Here is a 21759-nt window from a genome sequence, read left to right as displayed (position 1 = left end):
TCCATCATCCCTCCCACCCTGTTTATCCTCTTCTCCCCCACTTTCCTGTGTTGTAAGATAGGTTTTCATACCAAAATGAGTGTGCATTTTATTCCTTCCTTTAGTCGAACATGATGAGAGTAAGTTTCATATTTTTCTCTCACCTCCCCTCTTTTTCCCTCCACTGAAAAGTCTTTTGCTTGCCTCTTCTATGAGAGATAATTTGCCCCAATCCATTTCTCCCTTTCTCCTCCCAATATATTTCTCTCTCAGCACTTAATTTCATTTTTTAAGATATGATCCCATCCTATTCAATTCACTCTGTGCTGTGTGTGTGTGTGTGTGTGTGTGTGTGTGTGTGTGATCCCACCAACTACCCAGATACTGAAAAAAGTTTCAAGAGTTACAAATATTGTCTTTCCATGTAGGCATGTAAACAGTTCAACTTTAGTAAGTCCCTTATGATTTCTCTTTGCTGTTTACCCTTTCATGCTTCTCTTGATTCTTGTGTTTGAAGGTCAAATTTTCTTTTCAGCTCTGGTTTTTTCATCAAGAATGCTTGAAACTCCTCTATTTCATTGAAAGACCATTTTTTCCCCTGAAGTATTATATTCAGTTTTGCTGGGTAGGTGATTCTTGGTTTTAGTCCTAGTTCCTTTGACTTCTGGAATATCATATTCCATGGCCTTTGATCCCTTAATGTAGAAGTTGCTAGATCTTGTGTTATCCTGATTGTATTTCCACAGTACTTGAATTATTTCTTTCTAGCTGCTTGCAATATTTTCTCCTTGACCACAGAGCTCTGGAATTTGGCCACAATGCTCCTAGGAGTTTCTCTTTTTGGATCTCTTTCAGGAGGTGATGGGTGGATTCCTTGAATACTTATTTTGCCCTCTGGTTCAAGAATGTCAGGGCAGTTTTCCTTGATAATTTCATGAAAGATGATGTCTAGGCTCTTTTTTTGATCATGGCTTTCAGGTAGTCCCATAATTTTTAAATTGGCTCTCCTGGATCTATTCTCCAGGTCAGTTGTTTTTCCAATGAGATATTTCACATTATCTTCCATTTTTTCATTCTTTTGGTTTTGTTTTGTGATTTCTTGGTTTCTCATAAAGTCATTAGCCTCCATCTGTTCCATTCTGATTTTGAAAGAACTATTTTCTTCAGTGAGCTTTTGGACCTCTTTTTCCATTTGGCTAATTCTGCTTTTTACAGCATTCTTCTCCTCACTGGCTTTTTGAACCTCTTTTGCCAATTGAGTTAGCCTATTTTTCAAGGTGTTATTTTCTTCAGCATTTTTTTGGGTCTCCTTTAGTAAGGTGTTGACCTGCTTTTCATGCTTTTCTTGCATCTCATTCTCTTCCCAGTTTTTTCTCCACCTCTCTAACTTGATTTTCAAAATCCTTTTTGAGCTCTTCCATGGCCTGAACCCATTGAATATTTATTTTGGATGTTTGGGATACAGAAGCCTTGACTTCTGTGTCTTTCCCTGATGGTAAGCCTTGTTCTTCCTCCTCTGAAAGGATGGTAGGAGATATCTGTTCACTAAGAAAGTAACCTTCTATGGTCTTATTTTTTCCCCCTTTTTTGGGCATTTTCCCAACCAGTTACTTGACTTTTGGGTCCTTTGTCAAGAGTAGGGTATACTCTGGGAATCTGTGAGATCTCAGTTCCTCCAAGGTGGCACGATCAAGCGTGTACTGATCTGGAGGCAGAGAGGGATTTTTATGCCCAGAATCTTAGCAATTACCTCTCCACAGCCACCTGTCCTCCAGTTCCTCCAAGTCAGCACTGGGGGATGATTTTCAGATAAGCTGGATGGGCAGGGCCACCATTCAGTGTGAGACAAAGACCAGCTAGCCCAGGGCCTCCACCCAGGGCTGAGGTAAGACTCAGCTCTTCACTGCTGGCAGGGGTTTTTATGCTCCAACAATGGGGCAGTCTATGGGCTGCTGTGCAGCCTCTGTGGCTGCTGCCTGCTGCTGGAGCTATGGGAAGGCCCTTCTCCCTTCCTGGCCAGCTGATAAACCCCTGTCACTTGACCTTTGGTGCCTGTGGGTTGAGGGATCTGAGGACTTGCTGCTGCGACTGGAGATTCCACCCCCGAAGTGTCCTCCTTCCAGAGTCTCGTTGCACTGTGCCATGTGGCCAAGGCTTGGCTAGGCTCCGCTCCGCGTCCGCATCTGGTGCAACAGGCATTTCTGTGGGCCTTTCAGGTCACCATGGGCTGGAAATCTCCTCTACTCTGTTGTTCTCCACTTCTGCTGCTCCAGAATTTGTTGAAAGTCCCTCTCTACAGGTATTTTATGGGCTGTGTGGGGAGACCCTGCGTAAGTGTGCCTTTCTAGTCTGCCATCTTGGCTCCGCCCCTCCAATTTAATTATTCTTAAGGAACTTTAAATGCTGTCTGTATTGCACAAATCACAGATAAAGACAGAGGGAGAAGATACAACAGAACAGAGACCTGCAATTAGAAACCTGGTATTGTGTTTGCCACTTTCTGAGGTGAAGATACTCACACTGAAAATTTAACAATTGACTCTTCGAAGCCAGTATTAGCTCCAGTACACCACTGAATATATGTAGTATCCACATTAGATGTGAATTTCAGAGCTTTTGATATTCGTGAAATGAAAACTTGTCCCCTATAAATTTCATTTAAATAGGAAAAATTATTTCAACATAACTTAAGTCCTCTCTCTTCCCTCAGCACACATACAGTACAACACAACACAACACACACATACCCTCTAAGACTCTAGGAGTCATGAAAAGGATGGATGGCTGATTGGAATTTCAAAGAAGGAAATGAAAAAAATCAGAGGTCCAAGTAAATGCAAGATAAGATTTCCTAAAAGACCTTTTAGTTCATATTTATCCAGCTCAAGGACATGATCCTGTTCAGTACAAGACTTTTGACTTTTATTTTTGGAGGGGGTATTGTATTTGGAGATTTTTATTAATATGGAATACTCCCAGTTTGTAACTTCTTCCTGCAGTGACAACTTGTTCATAATTTACAGGCTTAAAGTTTGGCTGAGCTGTTGACAGTTAATGCTCAGGGTCACATAGGTAGTGTGCATCAGAAGCAAGACTGGACCCCAAGTTCTCATGACTCCAAGACAAGACTTGTATACACAATAGCATAATGCTGTTCCATGTGGAAAATACAGCCTTATTAAAGCAGATGAGGGAATGGGGGAAAAAAAGGCTTTACTCATTCACAATAGCCATTACTAAGTCAGGTTATAATTGAGACTACCTGAGTCCAATTGTCCTGAGTTTTTGATGTGTTAAATAGAATTGGAAATTGTGACTGTTAAAAAAAAAAGCTGCTCTTCTATTGCATTTTACATGTGATTTCAATGAGTCCAGTTTTTCCTCTGTCAGGGGTGGGGAACCTACAGCCTCAAGGCCACATGTGGCCTTCTAGGTCCTCAAGTGCGACCCTATGACTGAATCCAAACTTTAGTTGAGAACCTGGAGGGCCACAGATTCCCCGTCACTGCCCTAGGAAATAAGGTGGAAAGGGGGAAGGAGGTTTATGAGTGCAATGTTAGTCCTCATATAGAAGGTGGAAGGGACCTGGTTACTAGAAAATGAAATGGCAAACCACTCTGGCATCTTTTCCAAGAAAACCCCATTTATGGTGTGGTCTACATGGTCACAAACAATTAGACGCAACCGAATAATAAAGGCCTAGTGGTGCATGGACTGGAGGGTAGGCTAGCTCTGGATTTTGGATTCTGCAGGATGCTATCTAGGTTGGTTGGTTGATTGGTTGTTGTTCTTCATCTTCAAAGAGGACCAAAATGACATCACCACTGTAAAGTAAAATTTCAGTCTGTCTGACTGTGGCTGATTAGACTAGTATGAGCTTGGAATGCTCTAACACAGATTGAGCACAGATAGTCTGTTTGAATATTTGGGGTGGATATCCCAAATTTGCGCATCCTGTGTTTACTTTGTGCTATCTCAATTCTGCTTTGCTCAAAGAGCACAGCACCTTTTCTTATGTGGGGACGCCATGCTGAGCTGTCCTGTGCCAGTGTCTCCCATGTTGCACAGTCAAATCCAAAGTTCTTGAGAGAGACCTTGAGAGTGTCCTTGTATCACTTTTTCTGACCACCATGTGATTGCCTGCCCCATGCAGGTTCTCCATAAAATAGTCTTTTTTGGCAAGCTACATTTTGCATTCAAACAACGTGGCCAGCCCATTAGAGTTGCGCTCTCTGAAGCATAGTTTGAATACTTGGCAGTTCAGTTCAAGCAAGGACTTTAGCGTCTGGTACCTTATCCTGCCAGGTGATCCTCAGAATCTTCCTAAGACAGTTCAAATGGAAGCAATTCAGTTTCCTGGCATGACGCTGGTAGACTGTCCGTGTTTCACAGGCATACAACAATAAAGTCAGCACAACAGTTCCGTAGACCTTCAGTCTCTTCTCCCCCAAACTTTTCTTCAGAGCCTCCCAAACACTGAGCTAGCTCTGGCAATGCATGCATCAACCTCATTGTCAATGTGTACATCCCTGGAAAGTACACTACCAAGGTAAGTGGACTTATCCACAGCATTCAAAACTTCTCCATTTGTTGTAATTGATGGTTCCACGTACGGATGGTGTGTATGGATGGTGTGGTGGTGGCTGATGGAGCACCTGTGTTTTTTTGGTGTTAATTATTAGGCCAAAATTAGCACAGGCAGCAGAGAATTGATCCATACTTTGTTGCATCTCAGCTTCAGAGGCTGCATTGAGTGCACAGTCATCTGCAAACAGAAAATCATGCACCAACACTCCCTCCACTTTGGTCTTGGCTTGTAACCTTTTCAAATTGAAGAATTTGCCATCAGTATTGTAATTGACCTTGATGCCATGTTCATCCTCATTGAAAGCATTTGTCAACATGGTTGAAAAAATCATTCTAAAAAGCATGGGAGCAAGCACACAGCCCTGTTTCACTTGATTGGTGACTGGGAAGGCACATGAGCTTCGTCGATTATCCAGAACCCAGGTAAACATGCCATCATGAAATTGACGTACAATACTGATGAACTTCTCTGGGCAACCAGATTTTGACATAATTTTCCATAAGCCCTCACAACTAAAATGTCAAAGGCCTTGATCAGATCCACAAACATTGTGTACAGACCTCTGTTCTGCTCCTGGCATTTCTCCTGGAGTTGTCGAGTAGCAAACACCATGGTATTTAGGTATGGAAATAGGGAAGGCTCTATCATTTGTTACCTCTAGTCAAACAGGATCTTGACCCCTGAGCATTATAAAATCTTAAAGCTAGAAGGGACCTGAGAATAGTCCAACTCTTTACCTGACACATGAACCTCTTTTACAACATACCACAGTAAGGGTTATCCAGCCATTTCTTTAGGGCCTCCTGGGGAAAGATGCTCATTTCCCTAAGAGGCAGCTTATTCCGTTTTTGATCAACTCTTTATGATTATGGTGAAAGGCAGAATGGTCTAGTGGATTGAGTACTGGTCTGTAAGTCAGGAAGTCCTTAATTCAAAAAAGGAAGGAAGGAAGGAAAGAAAGAAGAGAGAGGAAAGGAAGGAAGGAAGGAAGGATGGAAGCAAGGCAGAAATGGAACAAACATTTACTAAGTGCCTAGTAGGTACCAGGCACTAAGCTAAGGGCTTTATAAATATTATCTCATCTGATCCTCACGATAACCTTGCAAAGTAGGTGACGTTATTATCCCTGTTTTACAGTGGAGAAAACTGAGGCATACAGAGGTTGAGTGACTTGCCCAGGGTCACATAGATATTAAATTAATGAAGCCAAATTTGAACTCAAGTCTTCCTGACTCTGGGTCCAGTGTTCTGTCTACTGCTCCCACCTTTGATGCTATTTGTGGAACCCTGGGGAAGTCGCTTAACCTCAATACCTCAGGCAACTCTCTTAGACTGGAGTTCTTAACCTGGGGTCCATGAATTTGTTTTTAATTTTATACACACACACACACACACACACATACATGTATATACATATATACCAAAATATAGTTTCTACATATTATATACATATATATACATCTATATAAACTGAAATAATTAATATAAATAAACTATTTCAATATAATTGGTTTTTGTTGTAATCCTAAGTGTTTTATTTTATGTCTTTAAAAATATTATTTTCTGACTTCATCAGACTGCAGAGGGGTCCATTACCCAAAAAAGGTTAAGGTGGGGGTGGAGCCAAGGTGGCGGAGTAACAGCATACACTTTCTAGAATGTTCCCGCCAAGCCCAGTCAAATACCTGTAAAACTGTCTCTAAACAAATTCTGGAGCTGCAGAACCCACAGAATGGTGGAGTGAAGCAAATCTCCAGGACAAGATAGCCTGGAAGGAGTCTGGGAATTGTCTATTGTGCCATGCTGGGAGCAGAGCGCAGTCTAGTGTGGGTGGTGAGTGCACAGATGGGACCTGAGCAGGCCTTGGGGGGAAATGAATCTCTTGCACCTGTGGCAATTTCCAGACTTTATGACCCCAAAATGCTGAGGATAAATTGGAAGATCAGTGGAAAAAGCCTGTGGGACCAGTGCAGGAGAGTGCAATCGTCTGTCCCCAGCTACAGGATGGCAGAGAGGGGAGGGGACAGAGGAAACCACGGCAGCTGCAGTCACCGTTTCTGGAGTTCTAGGCCTACAGATTATGGCCCACCCCTACTGGAAGCAGAGAGCTACCTTGACAAAGAGCTCAAAAGTCAAGTAAATGCCTGGGGAAATGAGCAAAAACCAGAAAAAGAATCAAGACTATAGAATCTTACTTTGGTGACAAGGAAGACCAAAGCATGCAAACAGAAGAAAACAAAGTCAAGGCTCCTCCACCCAAAGCCTCCAAGAAAAATATGAATTGGTCTCAGGTCATGAAAGAGATCAAAAAAGATTCTGAAAATCAAGTAAGAGAAACAGAGCAAAAACTGGGAAGAGAAATGAGAGCGGTGCAAGAAAAACGAGTCAACTGCTTGCTAAGGGAGACCCCAAAATGCTGAAGAAAATAACACTTTAAAAAACAGACTGACTCAAATAGAAAAGATCCAAAAAGCCAAAGAGGAGAAGAATGTCCTGAAAGGTTAAGGACCCCTCTATTTATAGCTACGTAGATTGGTTGCAACTTGCTAAGAGGAGAGACCTCTCAGACCAGGAGATAACCATGTGGATGAAAGTGATCCTAGTGTGTGATCCTAGTCATATGATACTTGATAGAAAAGTCTTCCTAGGGCAACTTTCTCTTTGCCTTGCATCCCCAGTGCTTAACATGGAGTCTGGGACATAGACAGGTGCATATTATTGTTTCTGTCCCAGAAGTAGCCTCTTCCTCAGAAAGCCTGATTCTCTGGGACAATGTGAATGGGAAAAGAGCTAGACTTTTCTACCTTTAGTGCCTGAGAGTTTTGAAGAATGAATCCCCCTGTTTCTTTTTGTAGTCACTGAACAAGAGGTTTAGAATAAGAAACAAAATGTTAATAAGCCCCTTGGCTGAGTCCTGGTCATAGGGGGCTGCCTTCCATGGTTGCATTTGAAAGGAAGTTGGCACAATGCCTAGAGTTGCTGTACTAAATAACAGGGCCTGATGTCTGTGTGTGTGTGTATGTGTGTGTGTGTGTGTGTGTGTGTCTTTGTATGTTTAGTACAAGTCAAGAAGTCTTTGAATGTTCCTCAGGAATTGACTGGGATGCTCTAACAGCTTCTCAGCATGTACAATGTCACACAGTTTTGCTTCAAAGTTGTAAACACATGTATAATCCTTATTGTGTTTTAAGAAGACAGTTGATTCTAAGTGTTTGGGTAAATATTTTTAGCACTACAATCTAGAAATGAAAAATGATGTCATATACTGGCAGAGGGTTCCAGATATTTAAACCAGACCTTGATGAAAGCACAAACCCCTGAATTTTACTTGATCTGCTCAGGATTGAGAAGGTTCAAAAAGCTATGTTTTACTTTGGAGAATTTTCTATAGCCAGCTTTGTTCCTGGACTTTTTCCTCTCTCTTCCAGTTTGTAAGATCTGTATTGAAAAGCAACCCAAAAGAATAAGTTGGGGAAATCTAAACCCAAACCAGGAAATTGGGTCAAAGTTTATAATTAGTAAAGAGAAGCCTTTTCAAGCAGCAGGTGGACTCTGCAGGTGGACCCTGCAGAACCATGTCTCCGTGAATGAGGGCAACAGGACTCTGTAAAGGGACATTTCTGGCTCATGTATTACTTCCCTTCAACTTGCCCATTTTTTTTTTATCACATTCCATTTTGACTTAAGGAAAATAAAGCCTAGGGGTCTCATATAAAATGCGAAGAAGACCTATGATTGTGGGAAGGTGGCCTCTCCTGTGCTTTTGCATAGACTGTCCTCCATGACTGGACTATATCTTCTTTAAAGGTTCAGCTCAGCTGACACATCCTATCCATGGCCTTCCATGATCCCCCATGTTGTTAGTGATCTCCCCATGTGACCTCTAAAATTACTTTTCATCTGTTTATTTGTGTTTGTGTTGTTTGGGGCAACTAGGTGGTAGAGTGTATAGGGCACTGGGCCTAGAATCAGGAAGACTTATCTTCCAGAGTTGAAGTCTGGCCTCAGACACTTACTAGCTGTGTGACTCTAGGCAAATCACTTAACCCCTATTTGCCTCAATTTCTCATCTGTAAAATGGGAACACTGTAAAAGGAAATGGCAAACCACTCTAATTTCTATAAAAGCAAGTACCCTGACACATCCAGGATGGCCTGTTGTACAGGTTCTTAGATCTGTTTTTCTAAAAGGAAAGCAACTTTTGAGGGGTTAACAATCACTTTAATTAAGTACATATATAATTCACTTAGTTCAGAGGAAAAAGTCAGCACCCTGAAGTTCAAAGAAAATACAAAGGAAATAGCAATCAACAGACAGGGCTTCCAGCTGCCTGACCATAAACAATACCTACACCACAGATCAGCAGACAGATTCAACTGTCTGACTGTTACAGACATACATAGTTGCCAAAGACAAAGGCACAACATCTGAGTTTTCAAAGCAGAGGGGCTCCTCAATGGCAGCCTAGAGTCTCGTTTGGTCAAGCAGACATTTCCAAGCAGACATTTCCAATGAGTAAGCCCCAAAGTAAAACCTCACCTCAGAGTATTTATGAGAACCAGTGCCTCATTAACAAAAGGGGTGGGTCTTTCTATGGGAAAAATCTTTCATCTCATTTGCATTACAGTCTCTTTGCCAAGAAAACTCCAAAATAGGGTCATGAAGAATCAGACGCAATTGGAAAATCCAGCAAACAACAGTAATAGCCCATGCTGTAGCCTGTCAACCCCTAGTAGAATAAAGCTCTTTGGGACGATTATTTTTGTCCATACTAGATCATATATGTGTATGTATATACACATACATATCCATGTATGCATACATGTACATACATACATACACACATACATATGTGTGTGTATGCGTATATATATCTCATAACTGTTTCAGTTGTGTCTGACTCTCTGTGACCCCATTTTGGAATTTTCTTGGCAGAGATACTGGAGTAGTTTGCCACTTCCTTCTTTAGTGTGTCCTTAGTTTACAGATGAGGAACTGAGGCAGATAAAGTTTAAGTGAATTGCCTAGGATCACAAGTGTGTTTCAGAAGTCTTCTTGCAGTTTTACCTGCTCTAAGACCCTGTGTGTATGTATGTGTGTGCTGGCTGAACTGAGTTTAGTTAAAGATGTATAATGAAAAAATGGCAAGAGAACATTTGTTTCTGAAAATATCCCGTCCTTTGGGGGCTCTCACTTCTACTTGAGAATTTGTGGTTTTTACTTGAAGAGGAGTGAAATACTGATACAGTCCACACACGGGTCTGGGATTTAGGAAAAAAATTTCTTTTTGGTTATAAATCTGCTGGTGGAGGAAGCAGAATTCTCTTTTGGCCAATAATCCCTAACTGCCCAGATCTGCTCTGGCCACTCTTGCTCCAGACAACTGGTTATCAGTAGTGCTCTGGGGGAATTGTCAGTCCTTTTAGTGGGAAGTCCAAGCTATTTCTGAGATGTCTAATATCCCCCCCCCACCTCTCCTCCATACCTGGTTTTCTTCTTTCTGTTTGAAAAATTCATTAGACGGAAACAGATGATTGTCTCAAAGGGAAAAGATAATGCTATCATAGGAATATGACTGGGCAGGTGCAGAGGAAGTAGATATGGAGTGGGAAAAGCCAGGACATGCTTACAGATCATTGCAACAGCAAGGTGGGGCAGCACATTACACTCTGAGAAGCTGTTCATAACATTTTACTATATAATAGTGGATTAGAGTGTAGTGGGCTTTGAGTCAGGAAAACCCAAGTTCAGATCCTACCTCTGACATAAACTACAATTCTACACCCCTAGAACTGATGTATTAAATCCTAACTAGGCTATGATCTGTCTGAGGTAGTGGAATTTCCTATGTTGACAAGAATCATGGCATACCTTGTATCATACTTAATCCTTATGATTAGCCCAGCAACCCCTAAATCATTTTGAGTTTGTATAGTGGTCTAGTGGGTAGAGAGCTAGCCTTGGAGCCAGGGAGACCTAGGTTGAAGTCCCACCTGGACACAGACTGGCTGTGTGATTCTGATTTGATCACTTAAACTTTTAATTCTCTTTTGTTGTTGTTGTGACTTTTTCAGTCATATTCTACTCTGTGGGACCCCATTTGGGGTTTTCTTGGTAGAGATACATTTCTTTCTCCAGCTCATTTTACAAATGAGGAAACTGAGGCCAACAAGGTTAAGTGACTTGCCCAGGGTCACACAACTAGCATCCGAGACCATATTTGAACTCAGATCTTTCTGATTCCAGGCCTGCCCCTTAGTGCTGTAGGTCTAGATAACCCTTTAAGACTTCACTTTGCAGAGAAGATGCTGACTTACACTGGTAGAGGGAGCTTCCTTTTCTAGGAGTTCCCTTCATCAGGGAAATCACAGATCCAGTATCACTCATCCTGTATTTACAAAGATAACGAAGACCTATTACATTTATCTCAAGAAAAACACATACATAAATATGAGAAAAGGGAGAATGTGATAAATACAACAGGAGTGCTATGAGAAATAGAAGGGAAAAATGACTTTCATTTGGGAGAAAAAAGGTTAATTGACCTGCTTAGAGTCACTCAGCTAGTAAAGGCCTGAGTCTGGATTTGATCTTAGGTCTTTAGGACTCCACATCCAGTGCTCTACCCACTGTGTTTCTAGTTGCCTCAGACGGGTTGGGTGGGATGGGAATCCATTCCAGGCATGGAGGGTGGACATAGGAAAGGGCAGAGAATATTTTGTTTAGCCAGAAGAGTAGGCAAAGGAGAATACTAGAACTGAAGCTATAAAAGTAGGCTGTAGTCACAGTGTGTAGGGCAATGAAGCCAGTTTATGGACTTTATACTTTGTTTTGTAGGGAATCACATACCATTGGTATATCACTGAAAGTTTTTTGGGGAGTGAGCGACAAGATGAATTGAAGTACGAACTGAAGTGCATGGAACTGGGATTATAGGAAGGCCAATTAGGAAACTACTCCAACAGTCTAGTTAAAAAAGGAGGTAGGGCAGAGCTGAGATTGCTGAGATGGCCAAAAGAGGACAGATGGAAGAGATATTGCAGATGTAAAGTCTGTAGGACATGGCGAATGATTGGATGGTTGTTGTCCTTCATTCTTGAAGAGGACCAAAATGGTATCACTATGTTAAAGTCAAGGTACAATGTCTGATATGATTAGACCAGTATGAGCTCAGAAGGCTTTACCACAGGTCAAATAGCCCATGTGAACCTTTGGGGTGGATTCTCTAAATTTCTACTTCTTGTGTTTCTTGTGAGCTACCTCAATTCTACTTTGCTTATGAGAGCATAGCTCCTTCTTTGATGGAATTACACCATTCTGGGCAGTCCTGTGCCAGTGTCTCACAATCATTTCCAAAGTTCTTCTGAGAGATCTTGAGTATCCTTGTATCATTTTTTTTTGCCACCATGTGAGTGCTTGTCATGTGTGAGTTCTCTATAAAATAGTCTTTTAGGCAAACTCACTTGGCATTTGAACAATGTGGCCAGCCCATCGGAGTTGCACTCTCTGTAGTAGAGTTTGAATGCTTGTCAGTTTAGTTTGAGAAATAGCCTTAGTGTCTGGTATGTTATCCTGTCAGATGATCTTCTGAATCTTCCTAAGACATTTCGAATATAAGTGGTTCAATCTCCTGTTGTGGCACTTGCATACTCTGCAGGTTTCACAGGCATTCAATAGTGAGGTCAGCAAATGGTTGGATGTGGAACGCTGGTGGTGGTGGTAGTGAGTCCAAGATGACTCTATCAGAGCCTGTGAAATTGAAAGGATAATATTGCCATCAGGAAACAGAAAAGGTAGGGAAAGAGTAGATAGGTTTTATTTACAATGAAAGGGGTGAGGGATGAAAGTTTATTTCTGGGTGATCTTGAGTTGTGATATGCCAGGAGGAAACCAGGTAGACATTTCCAGCCGATATGTGTGTATATTCACATATAAATATATCTGTGTTTTGTTATGTACACACACATGCATGGAACTCTGGAGAGAGGTTGGGGGATAAAAAGAGATTCAGGAGCTCTCTCTTAAATGGATGCTAATGGAAGCCATGGGAATACATGAGATTGCCAAGAGAAAAACTACATATGCTCACATGTACACACACACACACACACACACACACACACACACACGAGTTTCAAGGACAAAATCTCCAAGAATACAAAAATACATACAGATGGGAGGATGATGAGAAGCTAGCAAAGAAAACAGAAGAGGAAGCAGAACAACAACAAGGTTGTGTTATGGAAGAAAAGAGAGGAGACAGTCAAGAAGTATTTATTGCCTCTTCTTTTCTGGGTATTGTGCTAAGTCTAGGGATGGAAAGAGAAAAAGGACAGTCTGCTCTCAAGAAGCCCTCATTCTGATGAGGAAGATAACACATAAATAGTCATATACAAACAGGATATATATTCAGCATAATTAGAGAAAATAAACAGAAGGAAAGCATTGGCATTAAGGAGCCTCCAGAAAGCCTTCTTGTAGCAGGTAGAATTTTATCTGGAACTTGAAGGAAGCCAGGAGTTGCCTAGAAGCTGGAGATGAGGAAGGAAATTGAAGTCAGTGGAAATGCCTTGTATTAGGAGATGGCATCTCTTATGTAAAGAACAGCAGTGGTCAGTGTCATTGGATGGAAGATCATGTGTTTGTGGGTGGGGGTGCAGAAATGGAGTAAGGCTAAGAACACTAGGCAAGTAGGAGGTCAGGTTGTGAAGGGCTTTGAATGCTAAACAGAATTTTCTGTTTGACCCTGCAGGTAATAGGGAACCACTGGAGTTTATTGAGTAGGGGACTGATATGATCACATCTGTGCTTTAGGGAGACAAATTTCACCACTGAATGGAGGATGGAGTGGAGTGGGGAGAGACTTGAGACAGAGAGACCAGTCAGTAGACTATTGCAATAATCTAGGCATGAGGTGATTAGGGGCTAGACCAGGATGGTGGCAATGCCAGAGGACAGAAGGAGGTATAAATGCTACCATTCTCCTGGTGTCAGGTCTCTCTCCTCACCTCATATGTTCTCTATTTCACTAGATTTCTGATTGTTTTTCCTGTAACAAGCCTTTCCTCTCTCTGGGTCCATCTTCTGCTCAGCTGTCACCTCCCCATTCAGTGAATTCCAGCAGCTCCCTGTTACCTTGAAGATCAAATAAAATCCTCTGGCATCCAAAGTCCTTCATAACCTGGCCCCTTACTACCCCTCCTATAAACTTGAACCCAGTAACACTGGCCTCTGTCCTCTTTCTTGCACTGAACATTCCATGTCCCAGCCCTGGGTATTTTTACCAGCTGTCCACAATGGCTGGGATACCCTTCCTCCTCATCTTCATCTCCTGGCTTCCTTGACTTTCTTCAAGTCTCAGCTAAAATCCTGTCTTCTACAGGATGCCTTTCCCAATCCTTATTCCTACCTAGTCACTTCTCTCTATTTGGTTGTTCCCAAATTGTTTTGTATATATATCTTCTTTTTTCACAGTTGTTTGCATGTTGAACTGTCCCTTGAGAGCAGGGACTGGTTTTTCCCTTTTGGGACCCCAAGAACTTAACACTGTGGCTGATGCATAGTAGGTGCTTAATAAATTCTCATTGATGTGATTTGACCCTAAAGTAGGAAACCAAATCACTTACTAAGAGAAAGGGGGAAAGGTGGAATTGGGGGCTTGAATGAAGATTTTTGCCGTTGCCCCTTTGAGGAGTATAATAGAATCAGTAACCATAGGAATATATTTGTATCTGTAACTATATTGCAAATATATTACACTTGGTTACGTGGAAGATAGAAAAGAAATAGAAAACTTAGGCTCTTAAGGAATTTATGCTGCTTAGACAAGACCTATTTGCATGCTACAGCATGCAACCTGTAAAGAAGAGCTTGATGTAAGAGAAGTTCTCAAATGTTTTTGGCATGTGAGTCTCATCTAGGATATAATTATAATAGTAAAATGGGAGAGGCAGGACCATGTTACTCTGTCAGTCTATCTCCACATCAGAGCTAAAGTTCAAAATTCTGATGCACAAGGAAAATTCAGTTGTGGAATTGGGGGTGTTTGGGGAGACTATTTTTCATCCTAGTGCTTTCCCAAGGACTGTCTGGTAGCTATATTATCACTTTTCTCTGGGGAAAGTGGTTAGGGAGAAATGTACCCCCCTGCCCCCCACTTTGGAGCAGTTCAAGGCTTGGAGGACCAAGACCTAGTCTGGTTACTTTCTACAAGATTTCCTATATCACAGAAAGCATTCTTCCTCCCCATCCCTCCACCACAAGCAACTCTGTCTCTTTCTTCTGAATTTGCTACTCCATGAATGTGGAGTGTGGTCAGGGTACCATTTTCAACCCTGCCCCTTATTCCCATTCTGCACTGGAGCTGTGCTGTGACTCTGCCTGATTTATACCTCCTCCTAAGGAGGAGCACAGCATCCATGTGGAAGATTCCAGCTCCCCCTGATCCTTTTCTTGGGATCAGCCAATGGGGACCTGCAGTCTCCTTTTCCTCTTTTCCTCTGAGGACTTCCTCTAAATTGGGATGTCAGCACCCTGGGTCAGAGCCCTAGTTGCCTCATCCCTAGTTACATCCTACCATTTAAAGTCACAGGCATGTGATTTCATCTCAGACTTTTGAATTAGATTTTAATGTCATTTCTGCAAAGTTGCCATGGTCAAGGTGCAGTATAGACAGGGCCATGCAGCCTGATTCCACCCTCCTCTTTTAAAACAGTGCCACACACATCTCTCTGCACACTGACTGTTCTGTATCACTAACCCTGCTGCTTCACTTTTTCCTAATAGCCAATCTATGGGCTATGTAACAAGAGTTGCTCTGGCTTTCATGCATGTTTAATCCATCATACTTAGGTTGTTACAATACACAGTGTTTATTTTTCTTCATAAAAAGATACAAGCTGTGCTCTTCCAAATGCGAGAAACTCAGAATATTTTATTTGTTTGTGAATAGACAGACTGGATGGCACAATTTCAATCAAACTATGAAATGTAGCCTGGCATGCCTAAAAAGAAATAGGGAGGGAAGAATTACATTTTGTCCTCTTTTGGTTTCTTCTTTCCTTCCAAGAGGTTTGAGTACTATTCATACATGATTAACTCTTTAATTCCTAGGAGGTATTATGGGTAAAAAGAAAACTCTGTAAAGGATAGTTCTATCCCATTCTTGTTATTACCAAAATAAGTAATGAGAGACTGGGGAAAGTAAGAAGCTAGAAGCTGCTGCCAATAGCCTCAGAGAGACTCTTTTTCATTCTGAGGTTACTCAGAGGCTCCAGTTGTCCTGATCTGGCCACTGGACCCAGATGACTCTGGAGGAGAAAGTGAGGCTGGTAACCTTACGAAGCCCTTCCTCACTTAAACTCAATTCACTTGCAAGTTATGTCATCAGTTTCCTGATGTCATGATCCTCTTTGAGAATGAAGGAAAGTAGCAGTAACAAACAGCAAAAACACAGAGGCAGAGATAATCCAAGTGTCTGGACTAGCACCCTCCAAACTAGCCCTTTATACTATGAAGATAGAGTTAAGCGTATTAAGAGTCGAGCGGTTTGGGGATAGAACAATGTTCGTTGCTCAGATGGTATTCTAAGTGTGTGTTTACCTATGTTTTATGCATTCCTAGGGAAAGTCTCATGCAGCAGACTGTGCTGTAAATTGCTTGAGACCTTGGGACGTAGAAGATATCAGAGGACTGGACAATGCTGTCACTGTGTCACAAGGTGAACAGCAGCTGCATCCCTTACCACACATTGTGAACCCTTTCTTTTTTTTCCTCAGATGTTCCTGTGCCACAGATCCAGGGACTCTTTCACTGGGTATGTATGTAATTTTAATGCTTATGCAGAATTATAGAGCAATAGGAGGTGTGACGTCTGTGTTGTATCCTCTCAATATCAACGTAGATTTTAAGCCATTTCCCATTGCTTTTTTTGAATTATGAATTAGTTCATAAAGATGGGGGAAAAACTTTGCATAATGAGGACTTTTCCCATCATTTTGTGATTTATGACACTAACAGAAAGAGTGTACAATTGTAAATTACCTTGCTTTTTGTAGCATGTTTCACATTCTCTGAGTTATTAGTCCCACAAATGAAATACTTGTTTCTGGATGCTCTGGAGGCCTTTGAAGATTAACCATTTGAGCCCAAAGCCAACAGGCAACACAGTGCAAGGAGGCAGTGAGTATCTGTCCGTCCATTCACTTTACTAATTGATTTACCAACATTTATTAAGTTCCTACTCTGTACGAAGCACTTGATGGGCATTGGGAGAGATACAAAGTTTAGATAAGGCACTGTCCCTACCCTTGTGGAAAGTACAGTCTAGTAATGGGATAAGATTCTGACATATATAACTGTAATATATAATATTATACAATAAATACACTAGAAAATTAGTGAAGTCTGAGGAGGGAGGTTGCTACTGACAGGACAGATTAGGGAAGAGAGGGTGACATTGGAGTTTTATGTTAATGGACATGCAGGAATTCAACAACTTAAAGAGGGACTTGGGCAGAGAGAAAAGCCTGAGAAAAACCACAGAAACAGCAGACTATAGAGACTGTCTGGGGAGCAGAGAAGGGTCTAGTTTGGCAAGAATGTAGAGTGGTTGTGGTCACTGTTCAGTTCTTTCAGTCATGTTTGACTCTTTGTGATCCCATTTTGGAGTATTCTTGGCAATGAAAACCTCCCTCCCTCCCTCCCTTCCTTCCCTCCTCCCTCCCTCCTTTCCTCCTTCCCCCTTCCCCGCTTTCTCCCTTTCTCCCTCCCTGCTTCCTTTGCTTCCTCCCTCCCTTCTTTCCTCACTCCCTCCCTCTCTCCCTTTCTCCCTTCCTCCCTCCCTCCCTGCTTCCTTTCCTTCTTTTCTTCCTTCCTTCCTTCCTTCCTCTCTCCCTCCCTTCCTTCCCTCCCTCCCTCCCTCTCTCCTTCCCTCCTTTCCCCTTTCTCCCTTCCTCCCTGCCTGCTTCCTTTCCTTCCTCCCTCCCTCCCTCCCTTCCTTCTTCTGCAGCTTGAGCTGAGTTGACTATGTTATACCAAGTTACTATAGTTTAAACGTAAAGCTTTAACCAAGGGTGGGGAACCTGTGGCCTCCAGGCCACATGTGACCCTCTAGGTCCTCAAGTGCACCCCATTCACTGAATCCAAACTTCCTAAATCCCATTAATAAACAGATGTTTTTCTGTAAAACTTGGACTCAGTGAAAAGGCTACACCCAAGGACCTAGTAGGCCACAGTTCCCCATCCCTGCTTTAAACTGTGCTAAGACTTTTGGGACATCCTGTATTATAAAAGAAAGCTCAAATATTGAAGACAATGCTGGTGGATCAGTGTTAAAGGCCAGGAATATGGTTAGGCAGGTGATGACAATGACCTAACCCCTAAGCTTTCGTTTCTATGTCTCCCTGGGTTTCTCTTACTCCTGACTTCTATACTCTCCTGTCTGCATGGGAGATGGGAAGGGTTTGATGACTGAGAAGCTGGGAGAGCCTGGTCTCTGAGAACCCTTGGTATTTTTTTGTTAGGAAGAAAGTCTCCAGTTTGGATACTGACTGTGTAATCTAACCATTGAAAATTAAGCATGAAACCATAAGGAATCTTTACCCTAAGCTACAATGAGGCCTCAGAGAGGCAAGCCCTGTGATTGGAAATAATGGTTTCACTCTAGCCAGGAAGGCCGTTGTTCTTGTACTAAAGAGCTTGGTATTTGGGGCAAAGAATTTCCTGCAGATGAAAATCTGTGTTCTAGCCAAGGCTCTGAAAGGAATAGACAGAGTTATCCTTGAGGAAAAAAGCCCACAAGAATTTTTTTCTACTTAGGAAGACCTCTGCTTACTCACATGAGTTAAAGCTATCTATTTTCTAAACGATCATCGTCTAAGGGCCACACGTTTTATTCATATGTGTACTCCTCCAGACTCATGCCTTGGTCATATGTTTCCTGTGTGTGTGTGTGTGTGTGTGTGTGTCTGCTCTTGTGACTGATGGTGCATGTGTATTCGTAGGAAAGTATACCCTTGGCTTAAAGGTGAAATATTTCATTAAATGCCTTTGCTTTGAACTAAATTTTCCCTCCACTTAACTAGTAAACACATAGTAGGGGCTCTTGAGCTATGATTTTAAATGGATGTAGATGTATACAGCACCCTGAACCTGGGGCAGCTTTGCCCGAGGTATTCACTCTGTGAATTGGGACAGTGAGATTCCTCTCAGTTGCTGTATTTATAACAATAATCAATGATTATATATTATTTTAAAGCATGAAAAACTCTTTATATAAATTATTTTATTATATTACACATACATTTAACGCAAAAAATTTTTACGGTACCTATGTGCAACACAGAAAAAATGTATGGTTTCTGCCCTTATGGAGTTCATAGTCCAATGGGGGCTTAGCATTTACACCAGGCAGAATGAAATATGAGACACGTCAACTCAGGGAGTTTGAGTCTGGAAGTTACTTGCTGCCATTGGCCCTCATTATCCTAAAAACATTAGTGCCAACTAAATTGTAAAGGGAATGGGAACTAGCAAAGTTCCAGAAGAAAAGATTTTGAGGCCAATTTGGAAAAAATAAACAAACTCAAAAGATACCCTTTTTGTTTGTACAGAATTTGTGGGGCCCATCTTTATAACGAGGGACAGTGGATCTTTCTGGTCCATTATTTGCTGCCCATGATCTCCAGATCAATCTTTTCATTTCTCATTTTTGCCTGTGGAGAACCTGGTAGTCCCATTTCAGGCATTCTTTAGGGAAAGCATGGTATTTTAGCCAGGAATCAGTGGAGAGCTTCATTGCCAGGCTTGGAGCTGGAACAGTTTTCAACAGAATGTTTAATGAGCTGGAGCTGGTGAAACAGGCAGTAATCTTCTTGGTCTGCTTAATAGCACTGTCTCCACTGCGCTGTCTGCAATGATGTGTTTTTATTTCTTCACTTTTTATTAGCTCCCAGCTAAAGGCCAAGCTCCATGGGTCCCTGTGGTCATCTTTTCTCCGGCAATGGAAATCATGGTGGAATATTAGCATATAGCACATTTAATATGCTCTCCCAACACTATTTAATATAAGATAATTTAAAATGAAGATTTTCATAATGGCAAGTTGTTTTCAAAATAATTTCTATGGAAACTCTATTTGCCAAGTAGGGTCATTCCCTGTTATGTTTGGATCACCCAAATGAGCAAGGTTCTCTCATTAAAAAATGATATTGGTGATATGAGCCAAAAGAAATTGCCACTCAAAGGCACCCATAAGGGAGATAGCATGAGAGGGCTAAGTATGATGGGAATATGTAAATCATAAATTTGAGGTTGTCATCTTTGTCTTATACAAGGCAATGATTATATGCTCCCTTAAAGCTCATAGGCTGTTTTTTTTTGAAGCTGCAGATCTTTAAGAAAACAGAAGTCTCTAATTAATTAACTAATGCATGTGACTAGACAAAGAAGCTATTAATATTCTATAATATAAGAGAACAAATGTTTATTAAGCTGCTACTTGTCAGGGCAGAACCCCAGACTAGGTGCTAAGACAGATACTAAGTTTAGATGAGGTGTGGTCCTTCCCCTTGAGCGAAATGATTATTAATTATTGGTTATTAATTATTAATAACCAATGCTTTGGAGAGATTCAGATTTCTCACTTTTTCTTAGACCCTCATTTTAAGATCTGGGTATCTGAAGGTTGAGCTGATCTTTCCTCTATCCAGACTCCACTCAGGAAGGGGAGCTGTTATGTTCTACTTAGGTTTGGGAAGGGTTAAATTCTTTGAATAGAATTCTTTGTCCAAGGCTGGGGGTAATTTAAGAAGTAAATGAGTAATCAAAGTTCAGGTCCTGTCCCTCCTTGTAATATTCATTCTCTCATTAATTGTTAACCAGTCAGAGTTGATCACCACCCTGGGGAATATGCCTCTCCCCAAAGGACATATAAGCAGAAAATCTGCTGCCATGATTGTGTTTGGTCTAAGAGAGAGACTGCCAAATGACCGTCCTTTTATTAAAATGCTGGCTTTAGTAATGAAATGGTTAAATTACCCAGAAATTATGTCTCTCAAGCCTTTTTAAATGCCACACCCTCAGGAAGCTAGCAGTTTACATAAGAGGGTGAGATGCCAATGCGAATAATTATAAGTAGTGAAATCACTTAAAAAGTTTGAGCCGTTGAAGACATTCTGAGCATACAGAATGAACTCATAAACGAAAGACACTTTTTTAGGCCCCTCTGAGTTCAAGGCATTGTGCTAAATGCTGGTGATACGAATGGAAAAGGTAGATAGTCCCTGGAGCTTATCTTCTAGGGGGGAAGATAAGACTTCTCAAGGAATTGGGGGTTGGGAATACCACAGGGATGGGGAGTTGATCCATGCCCTTTCCAAAACCAGTGGTAATAATGAATTTATTGCTGTGTCCAAAAGGGGCTGGGGCAAGTGAGTAGAGTGGCAGGGCTGATGGCACAGTATGAAAGAAGGTCCGCTCTGGGGCTGGTTTAATGGGCTGGGGGAATTTATGCTCCCTCACGGACCAGATTACTCAGTCACACAGAAGTTTCAAAGCTGAATAGGTTAACTTCCCCAGGGACTCGGGCCACGGATGCCCAATAGCAACATGGATAGAACAGTGTGATTAAAGACATAGGTTTTAGAGCACAGTTCTTAGTAAGAGAAGGGAGGGAAGAGTCCAGTTTGGTTGGAGCATAGAATTCAAACCAATACATCAGGCATTCATTAAGTGCCTACTGTGTGCAAGGTACTGTTGTTCTACATGATACTAAAAAGAGACCGTGGGAAACAGCCCCTGCCTGCAAGGAGATTACTTTCTTGTAAAGAATGCCCTTTCATATTTGAAAAGAACTTGCCTTACAGCAAATGTGAGGCAGGTAATAACTAATATTATTGTCCCAATTTTATAGATGAGGAAACTGAGGCTCTAAGAATTAGAGTGACTTGCTTATGATGATCTAACTAGTAAATGTCTGTGGAAAGAATTGTACTCAGTTATCTTAACTTCAAACTCTATATGCAGTGCACCATATTATACTGCCTTTAAGGCTGCAATGATGCCCTTCCCAACCAAAGTCTTTCCCTGATGCACCCCATCCCCCAACTTCTTAATGCCTTCTCCTCTGAAATTACTATGCAAACACAATTGTGCTGTGTGTGTATAGTTTGTCTATGTGTATATGTATGCGT

At 41.6% G+C, this 21759-nt stretch overlaps 1 protein-coding gene across 1 annotated transcript in view; it reads left to right on the top strand.

The window, feature by feature from the left end:
• Positions 1–21759, top strand: part of AGTPBP1 (ATP/GTP binding carboxypeptidase 1) — a 241452-nt gene that overhangs the window by 200671 nt on the left and 19022 nt on the right. The window contains exon 26 of the mRNA XM_072606021.1: positions 16345–16382. Coding sequence (XP_072462122.1) covers positions 16345–16382 — 38 coding nt within the window. The remainder of the gene's footprint in view (positions 1–16344; positions 16383–21759) is intronic.

This window comes from Notamacropus eugenii, chromosome 1 (genome assembly GCF_028372415.1).
Source record: "Notamacropus eugenii isolate mMacEug1 chromosome 1, mMacEug1.pri_v2, whole genome shotgun sequence".
Taxonomy (NCBI): Eukaryota; Metazoa; Chordata; class Mammalia; order Diprotodontia; family Macropodidae; genus Notamacropus; species Notamacropus eugenii.
Note: the sequence above shows the minus strand (reverse complement) of the source record. Positions and strands in the feature narration are given on the sequence as shown.